Below are 24,565 nucleotides of genomic sequence, written 5' to 3'. Positions count from 1 at the left end.
GTCGCTGCGCATAGCCAGCCGATAGCATCGTTCATATTGGGGGGTACGTACAATCTATCGTTAACGTAACCTTCAGTCTCTTGCACAACACAATTAATTACCTGGAAACCACCCGACTGCTCGTTTCGCTGGGGTCCGCAATGCGTGGATGTCGGGCGGCTATGAGCGGGTTAAGCCAGCTTGAGCTTCTGATTGGTGCGTCACGGTTCGCGCCTCGCGTCTCATCTTAGACCCCAATGCTTGATCTTTCTTCTTTGTCCTCTACCAACAATAGCACCAGCGGTTGAGCTGGGGTAGGCCGTTGCCATCTGTTTGTACTCACTCGTAGAGTTGGCAGCGTCACATGAGCTCTGYACTCCATACAGCCGTTGATTTCCGCTACCGTTCTGTTGATGCTCACGTGCGTCGGCTTAAGCAAGAGACCACATTTGATAATTACTACCGTACTTCCAACAGTGCTGCGGTAAGACCGACTCTTCTTTCATCTCTTATACAACAATGTTCCTCTCAAGCGCTCTCGCTGGTTCGCCTGTTGGCTTGCTKAGTCTATCTCTGGGAGGTCTAGCCATCTACGCTCTCGGCGTGATCGTCTATCGACTTTACTTCCACCCATTGGCAAAGTATCCGGGGCCTTTGGTTGCCAAGCTCACAGATTTGTACTCGACGTACCACGCTCTGCGTGGGGACCGACACTTGGAGTTCTGGCGCTGTCACGAAAAGTATGGCAATGTCGTGCGATTCGGACCCAACAGCCTGTCGTTCAACAGCAACACCGCGCTGAAGGACATCTATGGCTTCAAATCGAATGCTAGGAAAGCAGACTTCTACAAAGCTTTCTGGGCTAGCAAAGACTCTGCAAGTACTCACAGCTCAATCGATAAATCCATACATGCGCGGAAGAGACGAGTTTTGAGCCATGCATTTTCAGATGCTGCCATCAAGTACGGACATGATCTCCCCAAGATATCGTGCATACACTGACGTTTTGATCAAGATCCTACGAGAATCATATCCTCGCACATATTCGGCAATTTTGTCAGAACCTTGCTGGACTTACCAGCTTTGCCGACTCACAAACCCCAGAGAAGAAGGGATACGGTCAGGCGATTGACGTTGCGGACCAGGCCAACTACCTCACGTTTGATGTACGTCCACACTCAAGCTCGCCATTTCGTTGAGATGCTGACAAGYGATTCCAGATCATGGGTGATCTTTGCTTTGGAAAGGCGTTCGGTATGCTCGAAAGACCAGACAACCGGTTTGCCATTGATCTAATCGGCAACGCTGCTCATCGTCACTTGATTTGCGGCACATATTTACCAATCCATGACTACCACCTTGACAAGCTCTTCTTCCGCAAGATCGCGGCTGGTCGAGCACGCTACATGCAGTATTCCAAGGGACAAGCTGCGGAACGCATGAAGATGGGCATGGATGTTGACCGGAAAGACTTCTTCTACCACCTTCTCAAAGCGAAAGACCCGGAAACTGGAGCTGGGTTCACGACTCCCGAACTTTGGGGCGAGAGTAATCTATTGATCATCGCCGGCTCGGATACGACTTCCACAGCGCTGGCTGCCACCATCTTCTACTTGGTACACCACCCTGAAGCATTAAGAAAAGTCACGCAGGAGGTTCGTTCGGCCTTTGAGGATGTTGAGGATATCAGAATCGGTGCCACGCTTTCCAGCTTGCACTACGTCCGGGCTTGCGTTGATGAAGCCATGAGAATGTCGCCTTCAGTCGGCGGTATCCTACCTAGGGAGGTCCTTGCAGGCGGCATGGATATCGACGGCTTGCAGATCCCCGCTGGAACTGTTGTTGGTGTTCCTCACTACACATTACAGCACAACAGCGCATATTACCCAGCGCCGTTCGAGTACAAGCCCGAAAGGTGGATGGCCGGTTCAAGCAACGATGTCACTGCCGACACTGTTGCTGTGACGCAATCCGCGTTCTGTCCCTTCAGTGTGGGTCCTCGCGGGTGCATCGGCAAGTCCATGGCGTATGCTGAGATGACCACAACCTTGGCACGGATCGTGCACATGTACGATATGCGGCTGGCACCGGGCAGTACCGCTGGCGAAGGAAAGGCGAGCTTTGAATACGGCCGTCACAGATCGCAGGAGTATCAGCTAAAGGATTGTTTTACGAGCATGAAGGAAGGCCCGCTGGTTCAGTTCCGAGCGAGGTCATGATGAGATTCCACGGTGATCAATAGCAACCTGAAGTCAATCTCGACCTCTGCAATACTGTCATTGTCACGCCGTGTGTTGGAGACGTAAGTTTGTCCGATGCCAGAGAACGGTCATGTGATGGTGGGAAAGGCTGCGGCAGTGGTGTTTTTGACACCGTAGACGTCGCTCGTGGTAGTGAATGACGATGTGCACCCTCAGATGCGATGGTCGTTGGTCGACGCGCCCTTTTTTAAGTCTGCCACAGATCAGTGCCCCTATCTCAAAGGCGACATCACTATAGCTTTCATGAGACAGAATTCCACAGACCATCGTCTCCTTACAAAATCAGCGTAAAGTAGACGACTATAGCGGTCGTCCTGTCCGTTTCGTCGCCCGGGCTCGCTACCCCAACCCTAACCCTTACCGTCAGCCCTTCAGCACGTCAGCACAAATCTCCGAGAGAATCCGCAACTCTCTTTTCGACATCTTCCACTCTCTGCGCTGTTGATGCTCAGTCCAAATCCTGAGTGCTCTTCTCGATGACACCAGACAGGCCGCTTTCGCTGGAATGGTATACATACACGAGCTCGTTAGCGGGAATGTGAAGATAGTAAGACCCCAAGGGGACGCGACGCGACGCGACCAAGAACAATGACCCGCCCCATTGCACTCGGACGGATTAGCAACTCTCTTCATGAGGCCAAGCCTTCTTCATGATGGTAAACCGCGGAGGAAGCGGCGTCAACACCGGTCGGTAGCAAACGTCCGCTCACCGAAGCCTTAGAAGTATAAGCCAGGACAGATGTAAGAATCCTGCATACATGGCATTATTTCCACCCATCCATCATGACTACGAAGTTCGAACAGCCACAACAGGGTAAGCTCATGTCAGCCGAGACATCGTTTGCGCAAAGCAGTGGCTGTAACTACAAGCTTTCTGCCGAAGGCTTGCATGGTGCCCATACCTTCTCAAACTTGCTCATCTATCCTTAACTTATATGTAGGGAGAGTCGAAGTCCGAACCTCACATTTCCATTTCTTGCAGTATGAAACGCTCGGATGAACGACATTCCCACGAGGAACCTGGCTAGTCGCGCCGAGTAGGTTCCACTCGAGCAATTGCGGTCCGGCGTAATGTCAAACCAGAGAGCATGCTGGATACCTGGACCTCGTGTCAAACCGAGCGAGACACACGACGGAAAGGGGCACTGCATAGCGCATGTCATGTTTGGGCACAGAACACGGTTCCCACTTTCGGTGAACACAAAGCAAAGGAAACCTGTTCGCTACCTATGCACGATCGACATCCAAGCCGGCTCTCAAACCAGGCCTGTTAAGCAGTAGATGGAACTGTACTGGACTGTCGTGGAATATGGCGGAACCAGTGGCAATTGATGAAATAATGCAGTGTCTTGCATGCCACCACATGACGACACAACAGCTCTGGAAGCTTTGCGAAACTACTGCGACCAGATACCTGCTACAGTCCAATAGCACAACTCTGTAAAGACCGTTCACTAGAGGCATTCTGCGGGTTCCTCGTCGGACCGGACACGGATATGTGGACAAGAACACCGGCGAGTTGTATCCGCGTCTTGCTTATCTTGGCTCCTGCTTGTTCGAGCTTCGATTCCGGGCTCATGCGCAAAAGAGTCAAGATGAGATACGGCAGCATTCAGTGTAACACCGGGGCACAAACTACTGGTTGGGTTCCTTATCTCCTCCCCACACGACGCCAAGAGAGCACGGGTCTGCTGTCCCTGTCGCTCATTTGTCCCAGTGCCTCTCGAGACACCCAACGACTCGCTCAGTCACCCTAAGGTCCACATTTCTTTCAAATACGCCTTATCCGAGGTTCCTGTATTTTCCACAGCTTGCTACTCGGGGCGGCTTCACAGAGCATGGTTTCTTGGCTGCAGCTTTCCGCCAAGCGAGATCGCCGCCGCTATCAAATCACGCAACAGCTTCAAGGCAACCCCAAGAATTCGCCCAGCCCACTGGTGCAGGCTAGCGAGCACGAATGGACACGACTTGAAGGTTGGCTGTCTGTGTTAGGAAGGTCTCATCGCGTCGTGGCTGCCACCAGAGGACCGCTGCTCATCAGTGGGGGCCATCACACTGCTACGAGTCTCGTATTATGTCCGGCGTTACTTGTTATAAGATGGTAGGTTATCCCCACAGAGTGTAGGTTGGAAAGTAGCTTTTCGATCGCATTCAATCTCTGGTGATAGTCGCAAAAATGAAGTTTTCCGCTATCACGCTTTTGCCGGCGCTGGCTTCGGCCGCATACTTTGCTGAAGAAGAGTATCGATCTGGAGCTGTTATGCAAAGCATGATGGAGCGCAAGGAGGTGAGTTGATACTTTGTCACATGTGTTCAAACAAAGTACTGACATATCATGAACCAGGCGTCGTGGGCCTCTCAGCGAGCTGCCGGCAAGTTCATCAGCAAGAAGTGGAGCGGATTCCTTCCAAAGAAGGTCAGCTGCAAGAACGGACTCGCGGTTGCCAAGAAAGGAGACCCGCTGCAGACCTTCAAATGTAACGGCATCGACATGTACGACTTCAAGTCTCATGAAGAGCTTGGCAGCCCAACCGGAGAGGGCTCCGGCTCATGGGGTTGGCAATACGGCGGACGCGAGTTCATAGCTCTCGGACAATCAGACGGTACCGCCTTCGCGGAGGTCACCAAGCTCGGCAAGCTCGTCTACCTCGGACGACTCCCCCAGCAATCAACACCCGTCATCTGGCGAGAGATCAAAGTCAACGGCAACTATCTCGTTGTTGGGAGCGAAGCGGTCGACCACGGTATTCAAATTTTCGATATGCGAAAGTTGTTGACTGTCAGCCCACTCCGGCCAAAGACTTTCTCGACCACGACCGACCTTACCGGACTATTCACTGACCTCCCTGTCGGACGCTCGCACAATGTTGTCGTCAACGAGGAGTTAGGCTATGCCGTTGCAGTGGGCGCCGCCCCTCGAAACTCCTCCTGTGCTGGTGGACTCATCTTCATCGACATGAATGACCCTACCAAACCAACATCGCCTGGATGTGCGCCGCAGGACGGCTATGTCCACGATGCGCAATGCTTGGTTTACCGAGGACCCGACAAAAAGTACTACGGACGTGACATCTGCTATGGATACAACGAAGACACCCTCACCATTTATGATGTGACGAACAAGACCGGCCCACAGGCAGCAAAGATCATTTCCCGCACTCCCTACGTCGGTGCAACATATACCCACCAAGGCTGGGTCAACAACCCTCAATGGCAGACCCGTTTGATCATGGATGACGAGATTGATGAGGAGGAAATGGCTGGTCCTGCCGCTGACCAGTTCCCTGTCAGCTACATCTGGGACATTGAGTCGTTGGAGAACCCAATCAACACTGGATTCTACAAGACCTCTGTTCGCGGCATCGACCACAACCAGGTATGCCAGCTCCCATGCAACAAGGCCCGCAGCATAATACGAAAGTATCTTATGCCACGCAAGCTTCATTCCATCTTCATCTTGTCTCAAACATCGCTAACGCTTTTACCTGCAGTACATTTACGACGGACTCGCTTACCAATCAAACTACGGTGCCGGACTACGTATTCTTGACGTCAGCAGCCTCGACGAGGATCCCACCGGAAAGTCCGTGGAGGAAGTTGCCTTCTTCGACATTTATCCCGAGGACGATAACCTTCCCGGAGGCGGTATTGTCGACTATGTTGGTACTTGGTCCCACTACACTTTCCCATCAGGCTGGATTGTTGTAAACACCATTGAGCGTGGAGCGTTCCTTGTGCGCATGAGCAAGTTTAAGCTGAGAGGCTTTGGAAAGCGTCACGTTAACCGCGCTTAGAGATGAAACTATGTAGTGACGAATAATTGAAGCGATTTGTAGAAATGACTGCAATGTTCCACAACAGATAAACTTGGGACCAAGTTCGACTGAAGTGAGATGAAGTTATTCTGACAGGATTACGGACCCCTGTCCTACTTGCTATGTCAATGTCGACTTGCTGGTACTTGTTTGCCAGTAAGAACATCGATCGCATCGATTGCATCAGCGCGAACCTTCCCCTCACATCGTACCGAAAGCCTCATACTTTCTCCTGACCTCTCTCCTCAACATACTCAGAATCCTCCCCCTGCAACTTCCTCGCATTCCTCTCCCCACGCTCCAAAGCAAGAGCATGTTGAGTCTGAACCTTGGTCGTCCAAGGCCTCGTTCCAATCCCCGGAATACCCCGAGGATCCTCAAACATGAGCTCAATTTCCTCGAGCGTCTTACCAGCGGTTTCTGGGAAGAGCAACGCCGCGTGGATGAACATGGCCAAGTTGAAAACTCCAAAGATCAGGTAGACTTGCCAGCGGATGTTGACGAAAGCTTCGGGGACAAATGCTCCCAAGGCTGTGTTGAAGGCCCAGTTTGCGCTTGTTGCGAGTGCGACGGCTTTACCGCGGACACGGAGGGGGTAGAGTTCAGGGGGGTATACTGTAGGAGTAAGAGGGTTAGTAAAGTTTTCGACATATAGTCAGTCGCTGAAACGCAGAGATGTGCTCATGCAATCGCGACCCATTATTCTGTTGTATAACTCACCCCAGCTCGTCGGACCCCATGTACATGCAAAGCTAGCGACGAACAGATATGTCGAAGCGATCAAGCCCTTTGCAGGTGCTCCAGAAACTTGCATGGAAGCGGCTGCGATTCCGTTGACACCGCCAGGGACTACTTCTCCATACGTGGCCAAGATCCCAGCATTAGTAAACATCCAGATCATCATCAAAGCTGCCCCGACCAGCATCGTTGGACGACGACCCCAGCGATCCAGGTAGATTAGCGCTGGAATCGTCATCAGGACATTGATGATGTATTGAATTGAGCTGGCGAGAAGGTTCGCATTGCCCTCGTAGCCTGCCATTGCGAATACGTAGGTGATGTAGTACATCATGACATTCATGCCGGTGAGCTGGGACCAGATCTGTGTGAAGATACCGATGTGCGTGCCTGTGGAAGGAAGGGGGTCAATCTATCAGTGACTTGAGAAAAGGTGAGTGTAATGACTCACGATTGAATAGCTTCGGCGTGAACAGTTCCCAGTAAGTAACATCCGAGTTCCTCGCTTCGAACTCACACATGTCGCGGATTTCAGCGAGCTCCTGGGATACAAGCGGGCTGTTGGGATCTCCCTTTCCGTGCACTAGAATGAGGACTCCATGACATTCCTCCCATCGGTCTTTCCTCGCAAGCCTGTGTTGTCGACGCGTCAGATGTGGTAGCGAGACAGGGTTCTGTTGATGCTTACTTACCATCGAGGAGACTCGGGCAGGAGGAACATGGCGAAGAACAGTAAGACTGCTGGTAACATCTGCAAACCCCAAGGAAGGCGGAAAGTGGTGGTGCTGTAATCCTGCGAGGTGGTTCCTCCAATAAAGGATGCACCATAGGAGATGTAGTACAAGATCAAGATACCCCAAGTAATGGCCCACTGTTGAAAAGCAACCAGTCTGCCTCGTTTGGAAGGGGGAGCGATTTCAGATACGTAGACGGGGACTTGAGCCGATTCGATGCCGACGCAGAAGCCGTTGATGATGCGACCAACGACGAGCATTGGAATGTTTTGAGAAGCGCAAATGATGGCCGAACCAATACACCAGATAATGCATCCAATCATTATGGACTTTTTGCGACCTAGGATATCGCTCAGGTAGCCAGAGATGAGAGCTCCGAGCCATGAGCCAGCGGGCATCGCTGCTGAGATTCCGCCTTGCGTGGAAGCGGTAGGACCGGAGCAGTTGAGATCATCGGAGTAGGGTGGACCCAGGGGCCCTTGATTGAAATAACATAGGTAGGATGGCGTGGAGATGATTGCGGACATGGAGCTGATATCGAAGCCTGCTTGATGGTGAGATGACGGTATAGGGGAGGGAGTATTATCTTCTAGACTCACCAAAGAGCCCGCCTCCAATCACAGCCACGGCTGTTATGGCATAGATATTGCCCACCTTGTACATGGTGATGGATGTAATCAATCACAATCGATGAAGCGGTGCAGCAGTCAGCACGTGCAGAGAAATCTGACAGCCTGGGGCTTTGCGGGGACACATATATGCCATCCTAGCTTCCACATGCCGACCTTGTAGCACGATCATCGTGGGGTTGGAGGCCAGAAGAGGTAAAACGGCAAGAGCTCTCCACACCGGGAGGATGATGCCACTGACATTGTGCCAAGTCTTGGGTAAGCTTGGCTTCTTGCCATGTTTCAGGTCATYGTAGGTTACTAGAGGCGATACCTCGAGGATGTCAGATGGTCGATGGCTGGGTGAAATCGCCTATTGGACTGTTGGATATCCTGGTAGACGTGCCCAGAAACCAACCGACATGCGTTCGGGAACCGTTGCTTTTGCGATCGTTCCTCCACATGGCCTCCTTTATGTGAGGCCTATGATTCCTTGACACCAAATCTCCATTGACCACGTGCTACTTACATACAGTCTCGTGGTGAATACGGCACATCGGCTCCATGACGTGTTTGCCAGTCTCATGGGTACGAAATGGCAGATTTGAGACTGGATCTGAGCGAGCGTAGGTGGTGACCCCACACATCATATTGAACGTAGAGGTCATAAACAGTGCAAGACCAGGACATCCTTTGCTCCTTCGATAAAATGCGTAAACACTTGACGCTGCAGCAGTTGCACCTTGCCAATGTCCGCGAAGTATAGTAGTAGTTGCATTCTCTCATGTCTCATCTTTCATTGTGTTCATATATAGCCATCGTACTGTTAACAAGGACCAAGAGATAGGTAGGATTGAAGAGCATGTTGGACTGAGAAGTGTGAGTGAGCGTTGTGTCCAAGATGCAATCGCAATCGAGGTCTTGGCAAGCGGTATGCGGAGTATTGTCGGGTATTTGGTGACAGCCGAAAGCCGGCCGGCAATGGAGTCAACAAACCTTCTTTCGCGGTTCTCCTTTACTTCTACAACACTTTAGACAAGCTCTGCAAGTTCACCATTGCTATGCCATCTCATCATTATCAGGCTTGTCATTGATTTCAAGTGGGGCTCCCGATGAAGCACGCATGCAGAATCTGCAAGTTGTCCAACACAAAGGCTACCGTCCTGCAGTTGCGAATTGAAATGTCAAAAGGCCGGCGTCAGTCTCAGCCCACCATTAGATCGATGGAGGGAAAGGGGTGTCATTCCTGAGGAAGAAGGCAGTGTCTGTTTGTGGGTGTTCCTTCTTCACTGCTCCGCCCGGACACAGCCTTAAGCCGCCCCACACGAACGAATCCTTCAGGATTCGGTCCATTTTTCAACGGACGACAGAAGGTTGACCACAGATAATTGGCGCATATCATGGTCAGCAGATATGACTACACCGCCTTGCGGCCTCAATCTCGCGTCAGGGATGAGGCCCCATCATGCTCTACGAGAAGAAGGCACTAATCACATGCATGCAGAGCCACGATCAGCCTCAGTGCTCAAATTCGTAGCAATTGATATAAATAAGAGCCAGCAACAACTATATTCTCAGGTAATCAAAACATACTATCGAGCGAACATCGGTACCAACAACATCTATCCCACGTTGACGCACCGTACGAAAACATCTTCAAGCACGTTCCTTGAGCAGAATCCACATCAAGTTACACTTTCACACACAACGCAGCAGAGTCGACTACTCAAACAACAATGGGTTGCGGTATGAGTACGCCCGCTGGTAGGCGAGCTGGCCATTCCACAAGCTACCACCAGATGCGTAGCTCACGAGGAGGGCATGGCGGAGGCGGAGGACATGTTGGATTTAGTGCAGGAGGCGGATTTTTTGGAGGAGGCGGAGGAGGTTGTGATGGTGGAGGCGGAGGTGGAGGAGGAGATGGCGGCGGAGGTGGAGGTGGAGGCGGAGGTTGTTGAGGTGTACATCGACAACGCTTCCGCTTTTCCGTGGACTGTACAAACAATGGTACGTTGAAGCAGAAGAATCTCATACTTAATAGACAGCGAACTAACACTCAGAGGTGATAGAGGAACAAATTGCCTGATGAAGCACACTCGATCACAGATGTATGAAAGCAAGCCACTTGTGTTGTCACTTGAACCTTTTCAAGTCATTCACCTACCATTTGCAATATCACAGGACCTGGTAGCAGTATATCGGCAGTCAAATAGCCTAAACGGGCTTACACCCAGACATTCTCAAGCCACCAAGTCTTCAACCTCCTCCTAGCTCCACTTCTCTCTGCCCGATTTTGCCGACGCTCCGCCGTTGATACGGTGGCCTATCACACTAGGCGCTGGTTACTACATGTGGATGTAACGCTACCTAAAGAGATGGCGGATTCATATCTAATAGTGCCCTTTATGGAAAATCAAATCATCCCACTCTCAATCATCTTACACGATGATCTCCTCACTAGGAGTCACCCTACTGCTAACATGTGCTACTTTTACAGCGCAATGTCTTGGAATCACCCACCAAGAAGATTTGCTCACTCAAAGCATGTCGTTCATGGATCGAATCTACGATCCGGAAGCTGGTTACCTCTTCTATTTGAACAGCGCTTTGCTGCACGAGACTAGATCATCMGCTTGGTATGCTGCAGGCCTACTCGCTCGAGACGAAAACGATGATCGGGATCAAGCTATCAAAATCATCGGCAACATCATCAAGCCGCAATTCCGTAATGCCAGCGAACAATGGTTAGTGTAGCTCTCCCCGTTTTGCTGAACTTACTGACGAGTATAGGTATGGCGACTACCAGTCGTATCCCGAGCAGCCAGATCCAGGCACAGAAGCATATCCCGCAGATATCTGTAAGCCGTTGCTCCATTCTGTGAATTGAAAATGTCTATTAATACAGTCCAAGACGACACCTGGGATCCTAATTGGCGCGGCTTCATTGGGACAACCTTTATTGTGATCCTCGAGGAGTTTCACTCGCTACTCCCCCAAACACTTCAGGATAACATGCTCCAAAGCCTTCACTTGAACGCCATAGGCGATACGTATCGAGTCGGTGGTGTCGACGATGATAACCTCTACCCAGAGTACAGCAATGCCGCAATCATGCACGCAACGGTCTCAGGTTGGGTGGGGAGGAAGACCGGCGATACGAATCTCACTGCCGATGGTGAGAAGTGGGCCAGTGACATCGTGGCTCTCTTCGATCGAAACGGCACACTTTCAGAATTTAATGGTCCGACATATGCGGGTGTTTCACTATTTGGGCTTACGCTCTGGGCGAAATATCTTCCTCAAGATTCCGTCATGGGGGCTAATGGCGGGAGGATGATAACCGCAGTTTGGGATAGTATCGGCTCTTTGTATAATGCTAATTTGAAGAATATCGCTGGACCATGGGATCGAAGCTACGGTTTCGACATGATCCGGTACAGCCCCTATCCTCCCCAATATCTATCCAACACCTGCTAACATTGACCAGGTACCTCTCAATCATATCACTCTACATCTGGACACTCATCGGCCTCCCCGCCTCGCCCCTATACCACAACCCTCAAGCGGTAGCCCACACCGACGACTTTGAAATCGGACCTCTAGTCGCGATCCTCGCCCCATTCCACTCCACATTCGTCTCCCCAACCGCTCTAGCATCCCTAACGACTTTTCCCGGAACACATTTCGTCCACACATCAGCATATTCCCCTTTTGCAGATCTCGCACCAAGAAACTACACCACATATCTCTCCCCAGGCCTAACGATCGGAGCGCAGAGTTTCAGCGAGAATGTCATTGGAGGACCGAGTATTAATCCCAGCCAATTCAATCCTGTGGTGGCACAGTGGGAGCGAGAAGAGGGAAATAATAGCATTGGGTTCTTTTCGCTGTATGCGCAGGAAAAGGCTTTGCAGGCTGATGTTGGGGAGGGGAGATTGGAACTTTGGTATCCTGAGGGGAATTGTTCGAGCACTTTTACGTTTCTTGTTAGTCCTAATGATATTTCGGGTCCTAGGAATGTGCGGTCTTGGGAAGATGTTAAGGGGATTTCGGTGAATGTTTCTGCTGGGACGGTTGATTTTGTGCCTACGATTGCTTTTTGTGGGCTGAGAGGTGGACTTTGCGATGCTATCAAGTAAGTGCTTTGGCTTTTGGTTTTGGTTTTGATATGATTTTTTGACTGATTGATCTGTTGCAGTGGCTTTGATGTATGGAATATCACGTATTATATGCCGGAGGGCAGTACGGCGATCCCTAGCATCGTTCTTGATATTGCACTCGAATAAGGAGGGTTTCGTACACTCCGTTGGTATCAAGATAGCCCGGAATGAGGGAGTGTCTTTGAGACTAGAGTCCTTCGACGTGCTTTTGCCGACCGCATGGCCGATCCTGTTCGCAGTGAACGTCCAAAGAAATCATGGTATCACCCAGAAATTCGAGTCGCTTATCGAATGACGGATAGTTCAGAAACCGATCAATTCATCGTCCCAGCCTCCTCCGATCCCCCCTCACTCAAGTTCTAAAGTGTCTCGCCGAGGAACTTGAGCTGCGCCTTGATGTTATCCTCATAGCCTGTTCCATGATAGGGATCGAAATGTCCAGTATTCCGCAGCAGGACCAACGTCTTGGGCTCATATGCCGTCGCAAAAGCTTTGAGTTGCGACACAGTCGGCGACGAGTCATCATTTCCCACAACCACCATCAAAAGCGGCGTTGGTGCGATTCGATGAACAAAAGCTAAAGGCTCAAAAGCAGCCAGATTGAGCAGCGTCTGTGGGGTAACAAAAGGAGACCAGGGGATATTCCCAGCCTTGAGAGCCTCCAAGAATGCCACCAAACTAGGATCTTGCACCATCGCATTATGATCCCCACTTGTAGCAATCGTGGGGTCGTCTGCGAACAACTTGATCAATGGCGGCGGGTTACCCGCTTTTACTTGTCGCCTGGCCGCGTAAAGGGATTCAGCCCGAGGAGCGAGTCCCACGGCGAGATTTTCGCCAGAAACAAAAGGAACCTGGGAAATGACTGCAGCGATTCTATGATCCAAAGCCGCGGCATGAATGACGGCGCCTCCGCTCATGCTACTACCCCAGTAGACGATCTTCGTATCATCAACCTCTGGCAGGGAAGCCGCAAAGTCGAATGCGTCGGAGTAGTCCCGCGCTTGCTGGATAGGATCTGTTTCATTTCGTGGATTTCCCTCGCTCGCGCCCCAGTTTCGATGATCGTAGAGGAGAACGCTGTAGCCGGCAGCTTGGAAGGCTTCGGCGAAAGTTGGTAGGAATTGCTCCTTTAGACCCGCGATCTGCACTTCCGTTAGTGGAAGTTTGAGATTGGATCCTATGGGCCAGGCCACTCACCCCATGTGTCATTATGATACATGGACGCTTATTACCCTCGCTTGCACTTCTACCTGCACTGTAGAACCAGCCCCTTAATGTGGTTCCATCGATCGTCGGGAACTCAACATCGCGTCGATTAGGTGCCATCCTTAAGTAAGCCTTGCGTAGTGGTAGAAGCAAAAAAGGGGGTTAGAATGGTTGTAGTATGCTATATCTTATTGTCTGTGGCAGGACTTGTCCTTGGAATGGTTACATATATGTATATCTATACAAGGCTCACTAATCATTTCGGGGATTGAGCGCTCCGAAAGACCGTAGTATCAACTAGGTAGCTATGCAGTCCTAATAGAACAGGGCGAGCTTGGGATGCGGTGGTTGGGAACGGGACATGGATTGATATATCACACTCCGTAAGCGTGGCAAGATGCTGCGTCTACGTCTCGCTAGTAAGCTCTTGTTTGGTTCAAGAAAATCTACAATGTGGACGACCAATGAAGCACTCAACACGGATAGCCATCACGGTTCTAATGGGAGACGTCGACATTGAACAAAAACCGCTAAATACATCACAGTGAACATCATGGATGCTGGTGAACTACGCGCTAAATCTGGATGTGATTACTACTCGCCGCCGATGCACGACAATGATTACTCAACATCGCCCAGCAGACGAAGAGGGAGAAGAAGGCCGAGGTACTGTAGAGCGGTAGGATGTAGTTATGCTCATTGGCAGAATGTAGGTCAGGTAGCCACACTCAACCTCTCAGGCGTGGGTGCTAGCATCAGCACCCACCACTCTCGACGCAGCGCCGCCTCTCAGCAGACCAGCACCCGTCCGGTCAGCTCAGTTGTCCGCTGAACTTCAGATACCTTGAAGGTCTGATTCGGCTGTGTTGAATCTGTGTTCATAATCCTGTTGTGTACATCACTTCTGTGTGCATCACCTTCTAGAAACCACGGGCACAGCGGGTGTGTCGAGATTCTCTGTCTCGATTGCACTGAGCGCTTGTTGAAGTTTTTACACTTGATTCTCCATAGCTGCTAACTGTGTTGGACTGTATGATCAAATTTGAGTCGCCGTCGTGATAGAGCTTCGAGATTTTTCAAAACATTCACTCATTCACTCACTCACGCGGCTAAAACGCCTTACCCACAGAATTTCGAGCTAGCGCCAAAATGGTATTTGTGGTGTAGCTTCACCTCGAAATACCTCTGCTTCTTAATTGTGTAACTTTAAAAGCTGAGGAGTGTCCTGCGACTTGCTTAACATATAAGCACAGAGATTGACAAATATGCCATTGGTTTGGAGATAAGTCTTTTCTGTGGACTGCTCCATTGTGCGTTTGCACATGTAAGAGTGAGATGCCAAGACTCTAGGGTGCCCCTCGTGTGCTCATGGCGGCTCGGCATCACCACAGCGTACTTTATCGAGCATGACAATGAAAAGATGAGTGATTTGCTCGGCTATCTTGCGTGTGAATGGCTCTCCTTTGATACCCTTTGAATCATATGCTAGAGACTCCTATCCAAAGTTCCGATTACAAGTTCAAGTGAGCGAATCCATGCAAGTGAATGTTCCCGAATGTTCTTAACAGATAACACGGTATATTCGGTGAATCACTTCACGTAGCGCGTGTAATATATCTATAAAGTGAGGCCGTTCGCATTAAACTTGCAGGGTTCTTTCTAAGGCTAACAGATCTATAGTCACTTGCCAACGTCGAGCGGCTTTCTTACTGCACCCCTCAAAATAAGAACGCACAGCATCTCTTTAGTTTCAGCTTCTTACTTAAGTCTGGTCATGAAGAGCCTCAGCTTCACAGCAGCATTGTTACGGCCTTCAATACACAAATTGTCATCATAAAGATCCTGGGTCAAAAGGCCCATCTACACGACATAATATTGTTTTTCTCTCATACTTTACAAGCCTATGCTCCAACTTGACAAGGCTTGAAACATTGCCACTACTTTTGCTTAATATTTGCAGTCCAATGACAACACATCATCCCTAGTCCCATTCGACGATCCAGCATTTGCCAATTCCAAGCCAATCGCACCACACGAAGTGAGCTTCGACCGAACGCTCGGTGTGCCTAGTAGACAAGGGAATAAATACTACCTGGAAATGAAGAATCTCCATCGGCGAAATAGCTTTACCAAGCACTATATACTTCAAAACCAAATACAACACTCGGTCAATCTCTATTATCGCACACACGGACTTCGAACCAAGCTGGCCACAACCTGGAAATATCAATCCGGCCTTCGCGGTAGAGACTCGATTTTCGTCTCAAATTAACGAGTCCTGTATCTGTCACTTCTAGGCTAACCTTCCCCAAAACATCTCAGATGCTTGGAGCTCGTCTTCCTCCTGCCGTAGCGCCATCGGCACCGGACGTGAACCACAGACATCATCGGTTTATAGGCAATCTGCTAGGACGCGATCCCGGGAACCATTCAACTATCTATCTTCGACCTGCCTGTGCGGGCTTCTTTGGTGCTGCGACTGGAACTTTCAATACACAGGGGTATTGTAAGCCCGCCCTCCCCCTGTCGCTTATACAACACAACATCATCCACTGATAAGCTCATGTATTATGACTGGAGGTTTCGGTTAGATTAGTAGTGCCAGAGGTAGTGACATGGAATACCAGAGTGGTGATCGTAGGGCTTGGACGGTCACTGATAGCTATGCTCCTCGGCCTCCACTACTTTGGAGTTGGCTGAGTATTGGCTGTACAGTGATAAGTATGACAAGGTCGCATAGGAAGCACGTCCTTGCTACGACAAAGAAAGGAAGAGGCGAGATCGAGCCATCTCAAAAACATACATTATTTTATATAGCTAGCCCCCTTTTTCGATTTAAAGTTCGTCACTTTCTGTTGACTACCCAAGGACCGATCAATACGACACCTCATTCACAGACAATCGACGCAAGTACAGAACCAGTACAACTCTACGTAATATTTCAAAAATGCACAAAGGACGCGTCGTCTCTAAAAGACACTTCCAAGCAACACTGATCAACGTTCGACGCGTGGCCTTTAGCGCCAAGACATGTCGCAGAAGTTCACTCATAGTGACTCTTTGAACTTTACAAATCCTTCTCCCCCAAATGAAAGTGAACGGAGAGGTGTGATCGATAAATCGATCATACGAGGCTTCGAAGTCCACTCAATCGTCTAGTCGGAGCGAGTTATTCTTAGTTGCAGAGCCTCTAGCCGCCGCTATTTTCGATGGTTGACTTGAGAGCAGTACGCAGCGATTGCAATTGCATGAGTAATGGGTAGATGTAACAGTAAAGAAAGCCTCTTGCATAAATTATAAAGAGATGCACACATTCCCTACCCTGAGTTTCTTTATTCCAATCCCACTCCTCATCCTCTCCACAGCACAATCACCACAATGCCTTTCTACTCAGCAACCAACAACACCAACACCGCCATCACAACCACCCCATCCTTTCGCATCCTCATCCCAATCTGGCTCTTCAACCTCATCGCCACAATCCTCATCCTCGTCTCCTCCGCCACGAAATTCATAACCTGGTCCCACTGGAAATCTTACCCAGCGAGATCATCCGTCAACGATGATGAAGACTCTCAATGGTACCGACGTGAGGCTCCAGGATACCTGTGAGTTCCTCCCACTTTCCATAAATCCTGATAATAGTTATACTGATTTACAACTCCAACAATAACAGGGCATGGGCCTCCATACTCCTCATCCTAGGACTCGTAACTCTTTCCCTCAATATCCTCTCCTACGTATTTGTAGCTAGGAAGTGGCAGCGCGCTACTGCAGTTCTGACTGGTGGAGGCGCTCTTACATTTGTTATTTGGGCGGTTGTGATGGTTTGTATTTGGGCTATTCCGCCTGGTAATGCGGATGTTTGGCAACTTTGTGGGAATTCTACCTTCTTGTAAGTGCTTTTCTCTCTAATCCTCGAATTACAATATGCTCTGTTTGAGGCACAAGCTAATGATATGGGACCGATAGAATGACGGGTATCTGGCAATTTACTTATGCGTATAAGCTGCGTCGAGCTGGAAGGGTGGGAGAATCGGGGGCTAGGAAGATGTTTGATGATGAGGATGGGGAGAAGAGGCAGGATATGATTGAGGAGGATAAGAAGATGCCGGGTGTTAAGGTCGTGGTGGAGTAGTGTGTTGGGACGGGTTCGATATGGGCTGGAGGTGGAGAGTCTTGAATGGAATGGAATGGGTTGTAATGGCGATCGTATAGATGATCCTCATTGATTGTAAGAACAAGAATGGAAAGTTTCTCAAAGTGATCCTCAATTGAGACTTTTACAAAGAGCTCTTTCGAGCGTCCTGGCATTATTGTGTTGTAAGTGGAACAAATCTCGTGAAATTGAAGCCAAAGCGGAGCTTCAACCGTCAAGAAAAGCTTCCGATGTAAAGAGACGCTGTACTTGCTATATCGTAAGCGGCATGGGGCAATTTCTACTCGAACTACTTATTGGTACGTTTCGTTGAGACTTCTGTGAATGTATCCAAAAGCCGAGCAGCGACGATTCGTGATAAGTTGTGGCTTTCCATGGCCCACTCGTACCATGATTTCTATTATTCTAGCGTGTTAGGTCATAAACATCGTAATTCTATACTACGAAGCCGCTTGGAAGCTCGCCCACCCCCCCCAGAAGCTTTCACTCTCGCGGAGCTGCTTTCCAGGTTCAACATGAACATCAATGAAAGCTACTCCCTCTTKACGCTGCCAATCCATCCGTTCAGCCAAAGACCTATCGGTATAGCAGTAACTCCACTAAATAATCCCAAGACCCATCCCATCGTACCCCAATTAGATTTCTCTTTAAGGGATCCCGCAAGCAAAGGTCCAAGCAAGGTTCCTGCTGCAAAAGCGCAGATGAACAAAGCATAGCCTTGTCCCACAGCCCCCCTACTGCCGAATACACCGGGATGCTTCTGTTCGAAGGCAGCGATACCTTGGTTGATTTCAATCATCAGTGGCGGAGCAGTCATGGCGATACAGAGTCCTATAATTGCGAGCAGGCCGCAAAGAAGGACCACCTGGCCTGTGTCTCCACCTTTGACCAGACGGAGAAGTACCAATGGAGGCATTGCGCATAGAAATCCTGCCGCTGCGATAAATCTCCCGGCTCGTGGATGTTTATCGCACCAGTGGCCAAAGAGAGGATCGAAGAGGGATGGGAGGATGAGCGGTATGAAGATGAGTCCGGCACCGGTTGCAGTGAAGTGGAAGTTCGTCTCTACGAACAATGGTAGTACCGTTTCAAACGCCGCCAAGAGTAGAGCCGTTACAAAACTTCCCACTATCGCGATGAAGATCCGGTAGGAAGCTAGAAGTTGAATCATCAGGGGGAGACGACGCTTCCAAGCCCGTTGAGGTTGGATGTCGGCGTTTGATGGAGGTTGATCCACCACAATAGAGTCGGTGTTGATTGTTGATTCGGTTGGCTTTTCAGATGTCTCTTTCTTGATCCATTTCGCTGCGTCGGTCTTCTCAATCATGATTATCCGCAGGATGACATCCACCATGAGTACTCCGAATGCCATTCCATAGACTGCATAATAGCCTCCATGGTCATACACGATTCCACCGAGGATAGGACCAGCCATACCGCCCATATTCAAGGCAAGAGCCGCGAGTCCTAATGCCTTCCCAACTTCCGCTTCCTGAATATTGGCAATGATCATGGCGGCAGATGCTGTCCAGACAATGGCTGCAGAAGCTCCGGAGACGACCCTTCCGGCAATCAGCAGGCCCGTCGAGTTCCCCACGCAAATCATGGCAGTCCCTCCAATGAGCGTGATGAGGCCAGTGAGAAAGGGTATCCTGCGAGATGAGCATTTATCGAGGATGTAGCCTGTGATTGGGGCTGCCACCAAAAGTGTTGCGCCATATATCGCCAGCAGAATGGAGAGCCAGGATTGAACGTTTTCTGGATGGACATTCGCACGGGTGACTAGCGATGTGGGGAAGACGGGCACGACGATGGAGTAAAGGAAGGTATCCGTGAAGCTGGCCATGGTAATGGTGCAAAGGATCATGCGTTTTGACGACCTGAAACGCAAGAGAAGGGGCTCTCGCCCGGGTTTGCTGTTTTCGTCCTTTGATGGAGTCATGGTTGACAAGTCGACGAGGTGGATTTCTGGTGCCCATCTTCACCGGAATCCGCAAAGACGACTTCTATATGAATCAGCAGCCATTGATGCCTTTTCTCACATGATTTTACAGAACATTCCGACCTCCAGCGGCCGACGGAATCCGCGGATTCCGAACGGTGCCAAGACCTGGTCAGGGACGAATCCGTAACGGCATCATCCTTCTTCTATCAATAAGCCCGAACAAGCAATGGACACCGGTTTGTGGGGTCGTCGGAGCCAGCCTCACGCCAGAGAACTTGGAAGAGGACGCTCGGGACGCAAGGGCCCCGGATACCGGAGCCAAATACACACGCCGACGAGATCAACTCGCTTTACTGTATGCATCATGGACGCTTTGATAGCGTCCCGGCTCCGACATGTAAGGTAGGTAGGTACGCGTGGTGCCCAAGCTGCGGTCAAGTATAAACTGGATTTCCTGTAGACTTGTACACAAGACAAATACTTAAACATCGCACACCTGTGCAACCTTTCCTATTTATTGCACACCACTCACCCTCACCTGTCGAAACAATCGAGAAGCAAGATATGGCCACCCCTGACACCACCATTCGCATCCCGGAGCCCAGAGGTCTCCCTTTGCTGGGAAATGTCACCGAGTTCAAATCCACAGACTCCCTACAAGATCTTAATCGCCTTCACGACACCTATGGTAAGTTAGTTTTGCATGCGTGAGCTGCGGTTCACGACGTCAAAGTCTGCCATCCCATGTACGCGGCACGGTCATACTGATCTTTCTCAGGCGAGATATTCCGATTGAAACTGCCCGGAGGCAAGACCTTTGTATGTACAGGTACAAACAGACTTGTCAACGAGCTCTGTGATGAATCACGCTTCAAGAAAAGCTTAAAGTCAGAGGTCGGCGAGGCTCGCATTGCCACTCATGACGGCCTCTTCACGGCCGAGAACGAGGAAGAGAATTGGGGCATTGCCCACCGCATCTTGATGCCTGCGTTTGGTCCCGTCGCGGTCAGGGGCATGTTCGATGAAATGTACGACATCACCACACAAATGACCTTGAAGTGGGCACGACACAGTTCATCGCAGCGTATCGCCGTATCCGAGGACTTTACCCGCCTAGCATTGGATACGATAGCACTCTCTTCGATGGATTATCGCTTCAACTCGTACTACAAGGAAGGAGTCCACCCCTTTGTCCAAAGCATGGCAGACGCGCTCACCGAGATTGGAAAACGATATCAACGCCCCGATTGGGCCAAGAAGTTCTTTCTAGGCTCCGAGCATAAACTCTCCGAGGATATCAAGGCAATGCGAAAGACGGCCGCCGAGATCATCAAAGCTCGACGGGCAAACCCCGAGAGCAACAGGAAGCAGGATCTATTGGCCGCTATGATGGACGGTGTAGACCCCAAGACTGGAAAGAAGTTGACCGATGACTGCATTACTGACAACCTCATCACATTCCTCGTCGCGGGACATGAGACAACTTCCGGCACGTTGTCCTTTGCCATGTACTCGCTACTCAAAAATCCCGCCGCATATCAGAGGGCACAAAAGGAGGTCGACGAGGTAATAGGACGAGGAGGACCCGTCACTGTCGAGAAGATCTACAGTTTAAAGTACATCCCTGCTGTAAGTMACACATGTTGCAAGTATACCATCAAGGCCGCAATCACTCTTGATATGTTCCTTACTTTCAATACTAAAACTCTTCGCCTAGGTACTCCGTGAGACTCTACGCCAGTGTGCCCCCATCCCCGCCTTCAACCTCGAGCCACTAGAGGACACCACTCTAGCTAAAGGAAAGTATCCCGTCAAGAAAGGAGAGGCGATAGTCGCATACTTGACCAAAGCTCACCGAGACCCCGCCGTCTTCGGCGAAGATGCGGATGAATTCAAACCCGAGCGTATGATGGATGACAACTTCAATCGACTTCAAAAGGAATTTCCCAACTGCTGGAAGCCTTTCGGTAACGGTATGCGAGGCTGTATCGGCCGACCATTCGCATGGCAGGAGATGCTTCTGGCCTTGACCATTCTGCTCCAGAACCTCGACTTCTACATGGACGACCCGAGCTATAGTCTGAAGATTGTGGAGACGCTGACCATCAAGCCCAAGGATTTCTACGTGCGTGCTTCTCTGCGGCATGGCATGACTGCGGTAGATTTGGAGCGTCAGCTACGTGGAGGTACAAGTCAAGGAGAGAATTTGCTTGAGAAGCAAAGTCGTTCGTCCACTCCTAATATTCCAGGATCTACCGAACGGCCGATGAGCATTTTCTACGGCTCAAATAGTGGAACCTGCAAAGCTCTTGCTCTCCGACTCGCGACGGACGCCAAATCTCATGGGTTCAAAGTGGCAAAAGTGGATGTGCTTGATGCTGCCAGAGACAATCTACCTATCAACCAGCCTGTGGTCATCCTCACATCCTCCTACGAAGGTCACCCTCCAGACAACGCCGCACATTTTGTTACCTGGCTTAAAAATCTGGCTGGGCAAGAAGCTCAAAACGTTTCATACGCAGTATTCGGAGTCGGAAATCGGGAATGGAGCCAGACTTTCCACAGTATTCCTAAGTTGGTCGATAAAACCTTGGAGGAGCGTGGTGGTGCAGAGCGAGTTGCAGGGACCGGATTCACAGACGTCTCTGACAGTGATCCATTCAGTGACTTTGAGAACTGGGAGGATGAGATACTTTGGCCTGCTTTGGAGCAAAGATACGCCCGCTCTAAACCAGATGACGAGCTTACTGACACCCGCTTATCCGTACAAGTCACGATGCCTCGTAGTACAACACTCCGCCAGGAGACCCGGGAGGCAATCGTCACCGCAACCAGAACTCTGACGGCTCCAGGCACAACACCTGTGAAGAAACACATTGAAATCAGACTCGCAACAGGGACAGTCTACCGCGCAGGCGACTATCTCGCCGTCCTACCTCTGAACCCACGACATACCGTTGAAAGGGTATTCCGCCGTTTCGGGCTCGCATGGGATGCGGCACTCATCATCAAGGGCGACAAACTTTTGCCACTACCTCTCGATCAGCCGACATCTGCATGGGACATCTTCACTTCCTATGTCGAACTCGGACAGCCAGCAACCAAGAGGAATATCCTGGCTCTCGCGCAGTGCACCMAAGACTTGGATGAACAGAAAAAGCTCAAAGACCTTTCAGGGAAAAGATTCAGAGACGAGATTATGAAGAAACGGATCTCCATCCTTGATCTCTTGGAAGAGTTCCCATTAATAGAGCTCCCCATAGCCCAATTCCTCGCCTTCCTCCCCCCAATGCGTATTCGTCAATAGTAAGTCCCACCCGACGAAAAAAAAAAAAAAGCAACCCATTCACCGCATACCACCAACTAACCAAAAACAATCTCCCAGCTCCATCTCCTCCTCCCCTCTAAAAGACCCCAACCTAGCAACCCTCTCCTACTCCCTCCTCGACGAACCCTCACTAGCAGGACACGGCGGCCGTCACGTCGGCGTAGCAACCAACTACCTCTCCAGCCTCAACCCCTCGGACCGTCTACAAGTCGCCGTCCGCCCTTCAAACCTCGCCTTCCATCTCCCCCCCGTACCAGAATCCACACCAATAATCTGCATCGCCGCCGGAGCCGGAATCGCCCCTTTCAGAGGTTTCATCCAGGAACGCGCAGTACAAATCGCAGCTGGAAGAATTCTCGCCCCTGCTATCCTTTTCTATGGCTGTCGTGGTCGAGCCGATGATCTCTATCGCGAAGAACTCGATGGCTGGGAAGTTGAAGGCGCTGTCCAGGTCAAGAGGGCTTTTTCGCGGGATATTACCTCTGCGGATAAAGAAACGATGGGATGTAAATATGTTCAGCATCGTATGATGCTTGAGAAGGAGTTTTTATATGAGCTTTGGAGTCAAGGTGCTAAACTTTTTGTCTGTGGGAGTCGGGAATTCGGGGCTGCGGTTGAGAGGACTTGTGTGGAACTTATTGAACAGTGGAAGGAACCTGGGGAGGATGCGAGGGAGTTGTTGGAGGGGTTTCGGAATGAGAGGTTTGTGATGGATGTTTTTTGATTGAGTGATTGATTGTATTGGGTGGGAGTTTAGGGGGATATATATTTGATTGTATTTATCTAAGTATGGAGTGCCACCCCTCTCTGGAAATCCTCACTCCGATTGTTCGAGATGTTAATTCCCGTAGTGCTAATGGCGAAACGGCCTTATATACATCCGCAAGGAATAATCATGTCAATGCTGTCCGAGCGCTTCTCGCCGTCCCTTATACTCAAAAGAAGACAGCTGATTTCGCAGACTTTACGCCGTACCGACAAGCTAAGCAGAGTGAAAATACCGATATCATTGCTCTATTAGATGGATTTCGCAAAACATAGGAGGTATCTATATCCATGAGATAATGGGTTCTTGTTCAAGCTGTCATTCACCTGCAGGATGTCCCCTATTCCAAACTTCGTGAGGACTGCCAGGATGTGTTTGTTCATCGATGGGATTTACAGTGGGTCAATGTTTTCTCTCGCAGAGTGTCTGGCAAGAAGAATGAATGCCTCCTGCAGCACCTGCATCCAGAAGTTTGTGTACTTGTTCTCGGGGAATGGTTTTAATGTCCACATCGTTGATTAATATGGCTTCCCTAGGAGATCTTCAAGATATGTAGTATGTATAGATATAGGGATTATTTGTCGTTGTAGAGAGTTAGAACTAGTTAAAGAAAGATTCGATTTCAAGGGTTTCGCTACTAGTGCATTCACTTACTCTTATAATTTACCTAATATGCATTCTCCGACTAGGTAGTCGCCCTATTTTTGTTTGCACTTGTATTCACAGCATTGCCGGGATGTTAATATCGTTGTAATTGTACAGTATATCAGTAATAGTCAACAGCAAAAAACGAATACAAAGCACAATGCAGAACATGAGAAGAACAAATCGCAAACAAAACAGAACGTGTGAAAGAATGAGAA

General features: G+C 50.0%; 9 protein-coding genes; 6 read left to right on the top strand and 3 right to left on the bottom strand.

Annotated features, from left to right (window-relative positions):
• Nucleotides 1-498: 498 nt before the first annotated feature.
• RCC_00702 (probable cytochrome P450 67) lies at nt 499-2,198 on the top strand (the record flags this gene model as incomplete). XM_023765868.1 has 3 exons in its annotated part: nt 499-941; nt 995-1,145; nt 1,200-2,198. The coding sequence occupies 3 exons, from the start codon at nt 499-501 to the stop codon at nt 2,196-2,198; spliced, it is 1,593 nt and encodes a 530-aa protein (XP_023621636.1).
• A 2,218-nt stretch (nt 2,199-4,416) lies between these two features.
• RCC_00701 (uncharacterized protein) lies at nt 4,417-6,034 on the top strand (the record flags this gene model as incomplete). XM_023765867.1 has 3 exons in its annotated part: nt 4,417-4,527; nt 4,585-5,616; nt 5,732-6,034. The coding sequence occupies 3 exons, from the start codon at nt 4,417-4,419 to the stop codon at nt 6,032-6,034; spliced, it is 1,446 nt and encodes a 481-aa protein (XP_023621635.1).
• A 241-nt stretch (nt 6,035-6,275) lies between these two features.
• Nucleotides 6,276-8,190, bottom strand: RCC_00700 (related to quinate transport protein; the record flags this gene model as incomplete). XM_023765866.1 has 5 exons in its annotated part: nt 6,276-6,670; nt 6,776-7,183; nt 7,245-7,426; nt 7,486-8,071; nt 8,127-8,190. The coding sequence occupies 5 exons, from the start codon at nt 8,188-8,190 to the stop codon at nt 6,276-6,278; spliced, it is 1,635 nt and encodes a 544-aa protein (XP_023621634.1).
• Nucleotides 8,191-10,055: 1,865 nt separating this feature from the next.
• RCC_00699 (uncharacterized protein) lies at nt 10,056-10,249 on the top strand (the record flags this gene model as incomplete). XM_023765865.1 has 2 exons in its annotated part: nt 10,056-10,142; nt 10,205-10,249. The coding sequence occupies 2 exons, from the start codon at nt 10,056-10,058 to the stop codon at nt 10,247-10,249; spliced, it is 132 nt and encodes a 43-aa protein (XP_023621633.1).
• A 775-nt stretch (nt 10,250-11,024) lies between these two features.
• Nucleotides 11,025-12,421, top strand: RCC_00698 (related to OrfH-unknown, trichothecene gene cluster; the record flags this gene model as incomplete). XM_023765864.1 has 3 exons in its annotated part: nt 11,025-11,569; nt 11,623-12,270; nt 12,334-12,421. The coding sequence occupies 3 exons, from the start codon at nt 11,025-11,027 to the stop codon at nt 12,419-12,421; spliced, it is 1,281 nt and encodes a 426-aa protein (XP_023621632.1).
• A 233-nt stretch (nt 12,422-12,654) lies between these two features.
• On the bottom strand, nt 12,655-13,507 carry RCC_00697 (related to hydrolases of the alpha/beta superfamily; the record flags this gene model as incomplete). XM_023765863.1 has 2 exons in its annotated part: nt 12,655-13,440; nt 13,496-13,507. The coding sequence occupies 2 exons, from the start codon at nt 13,505-13,507 to the stop codon at nt 12,655-12,657; spliced, it is 798 nt and encodes a 265-aa protein (XP_023621631.1).
• A 3,375-nt stretch (nt 13,508-16,882) lies between these two features.
• Nucleotides 16,883-17,642, top strand: RCC_00696 (uncharacterized protein; the record flags this gene model as incomplete). XM_023765862.1 has 3 exons in its annotated part: nt 16,883-17,112; nt 17,181-17,399; nt 17,477-17,642. 3 exons carry the CDS (start codon nt 16,883-16,885, stop codon nt 17,640-17,642), a joined length of 615 nt encoding a protein of 204 aa, XP_023621630.1.
• A 553-nt stretch (nt 17,643-18,195) lies between these two features.
• On the bottom strand, nt 18,196-19,605 carry RCC_12237 (related to vesicular amine transporter; the record flags this gene model as incomplete). The annotated part of the gene is made up of 1 exon (XM_023765861.1): nt 18,196-19,605. One exon carries the CDS (start codon nt 19,603-19,605, stop codon nt 18,196-18,198), a length of 1,410 nt encoding a protein of 469 aa, XP_023621629.1.
• A 567-nt stretch (nt 19,606-20,172) lies between these two features.
• Nucleotides 20,173-23,660, top strand: RCC_00695 (related to bifunctional P-450:NADPH-P450 reductase; the record flags this gene model as incomplete). XM_023765860.1 has 5 exons in its annotated part: nt 20,173-20,296; nt 20,387-20,427; nt 20,497-21,237; nt 21,326-22,914; nt 22,994-23,660. 5 exons carry the CDS (start codon nt 20,173-20,175, stop codon nt 23,658-23,660), a joined length of 3,162 nt encoding a protein of 1,053 aa, XP_023621628.1.
• Nucleotides 23,661-24,565: the final 905 nt, after the last annotated feature.

The sequence above is a fragment of the Ramularia collo-cygni genome (genome assembly GCF_900074925.1).
Source record: "Ramularia collo-cygni strain URUG2 genome assembly, contig: RCC_scaffold01, whole genome shotgun sequence".
Taxonomy (NCBI): domain Eukaryota; kingdom Fungi; phylum Ascomycota; class Dothideomycetes; order Mycosphaerellales; family Mycosphaerellaceae; genus Ramularia; species Ramularia collo-cygni.
Note: the sequence above shows the minus strand (reverse complement) of the source record. Positions and strands in the feature narration are given on the sequence as shown.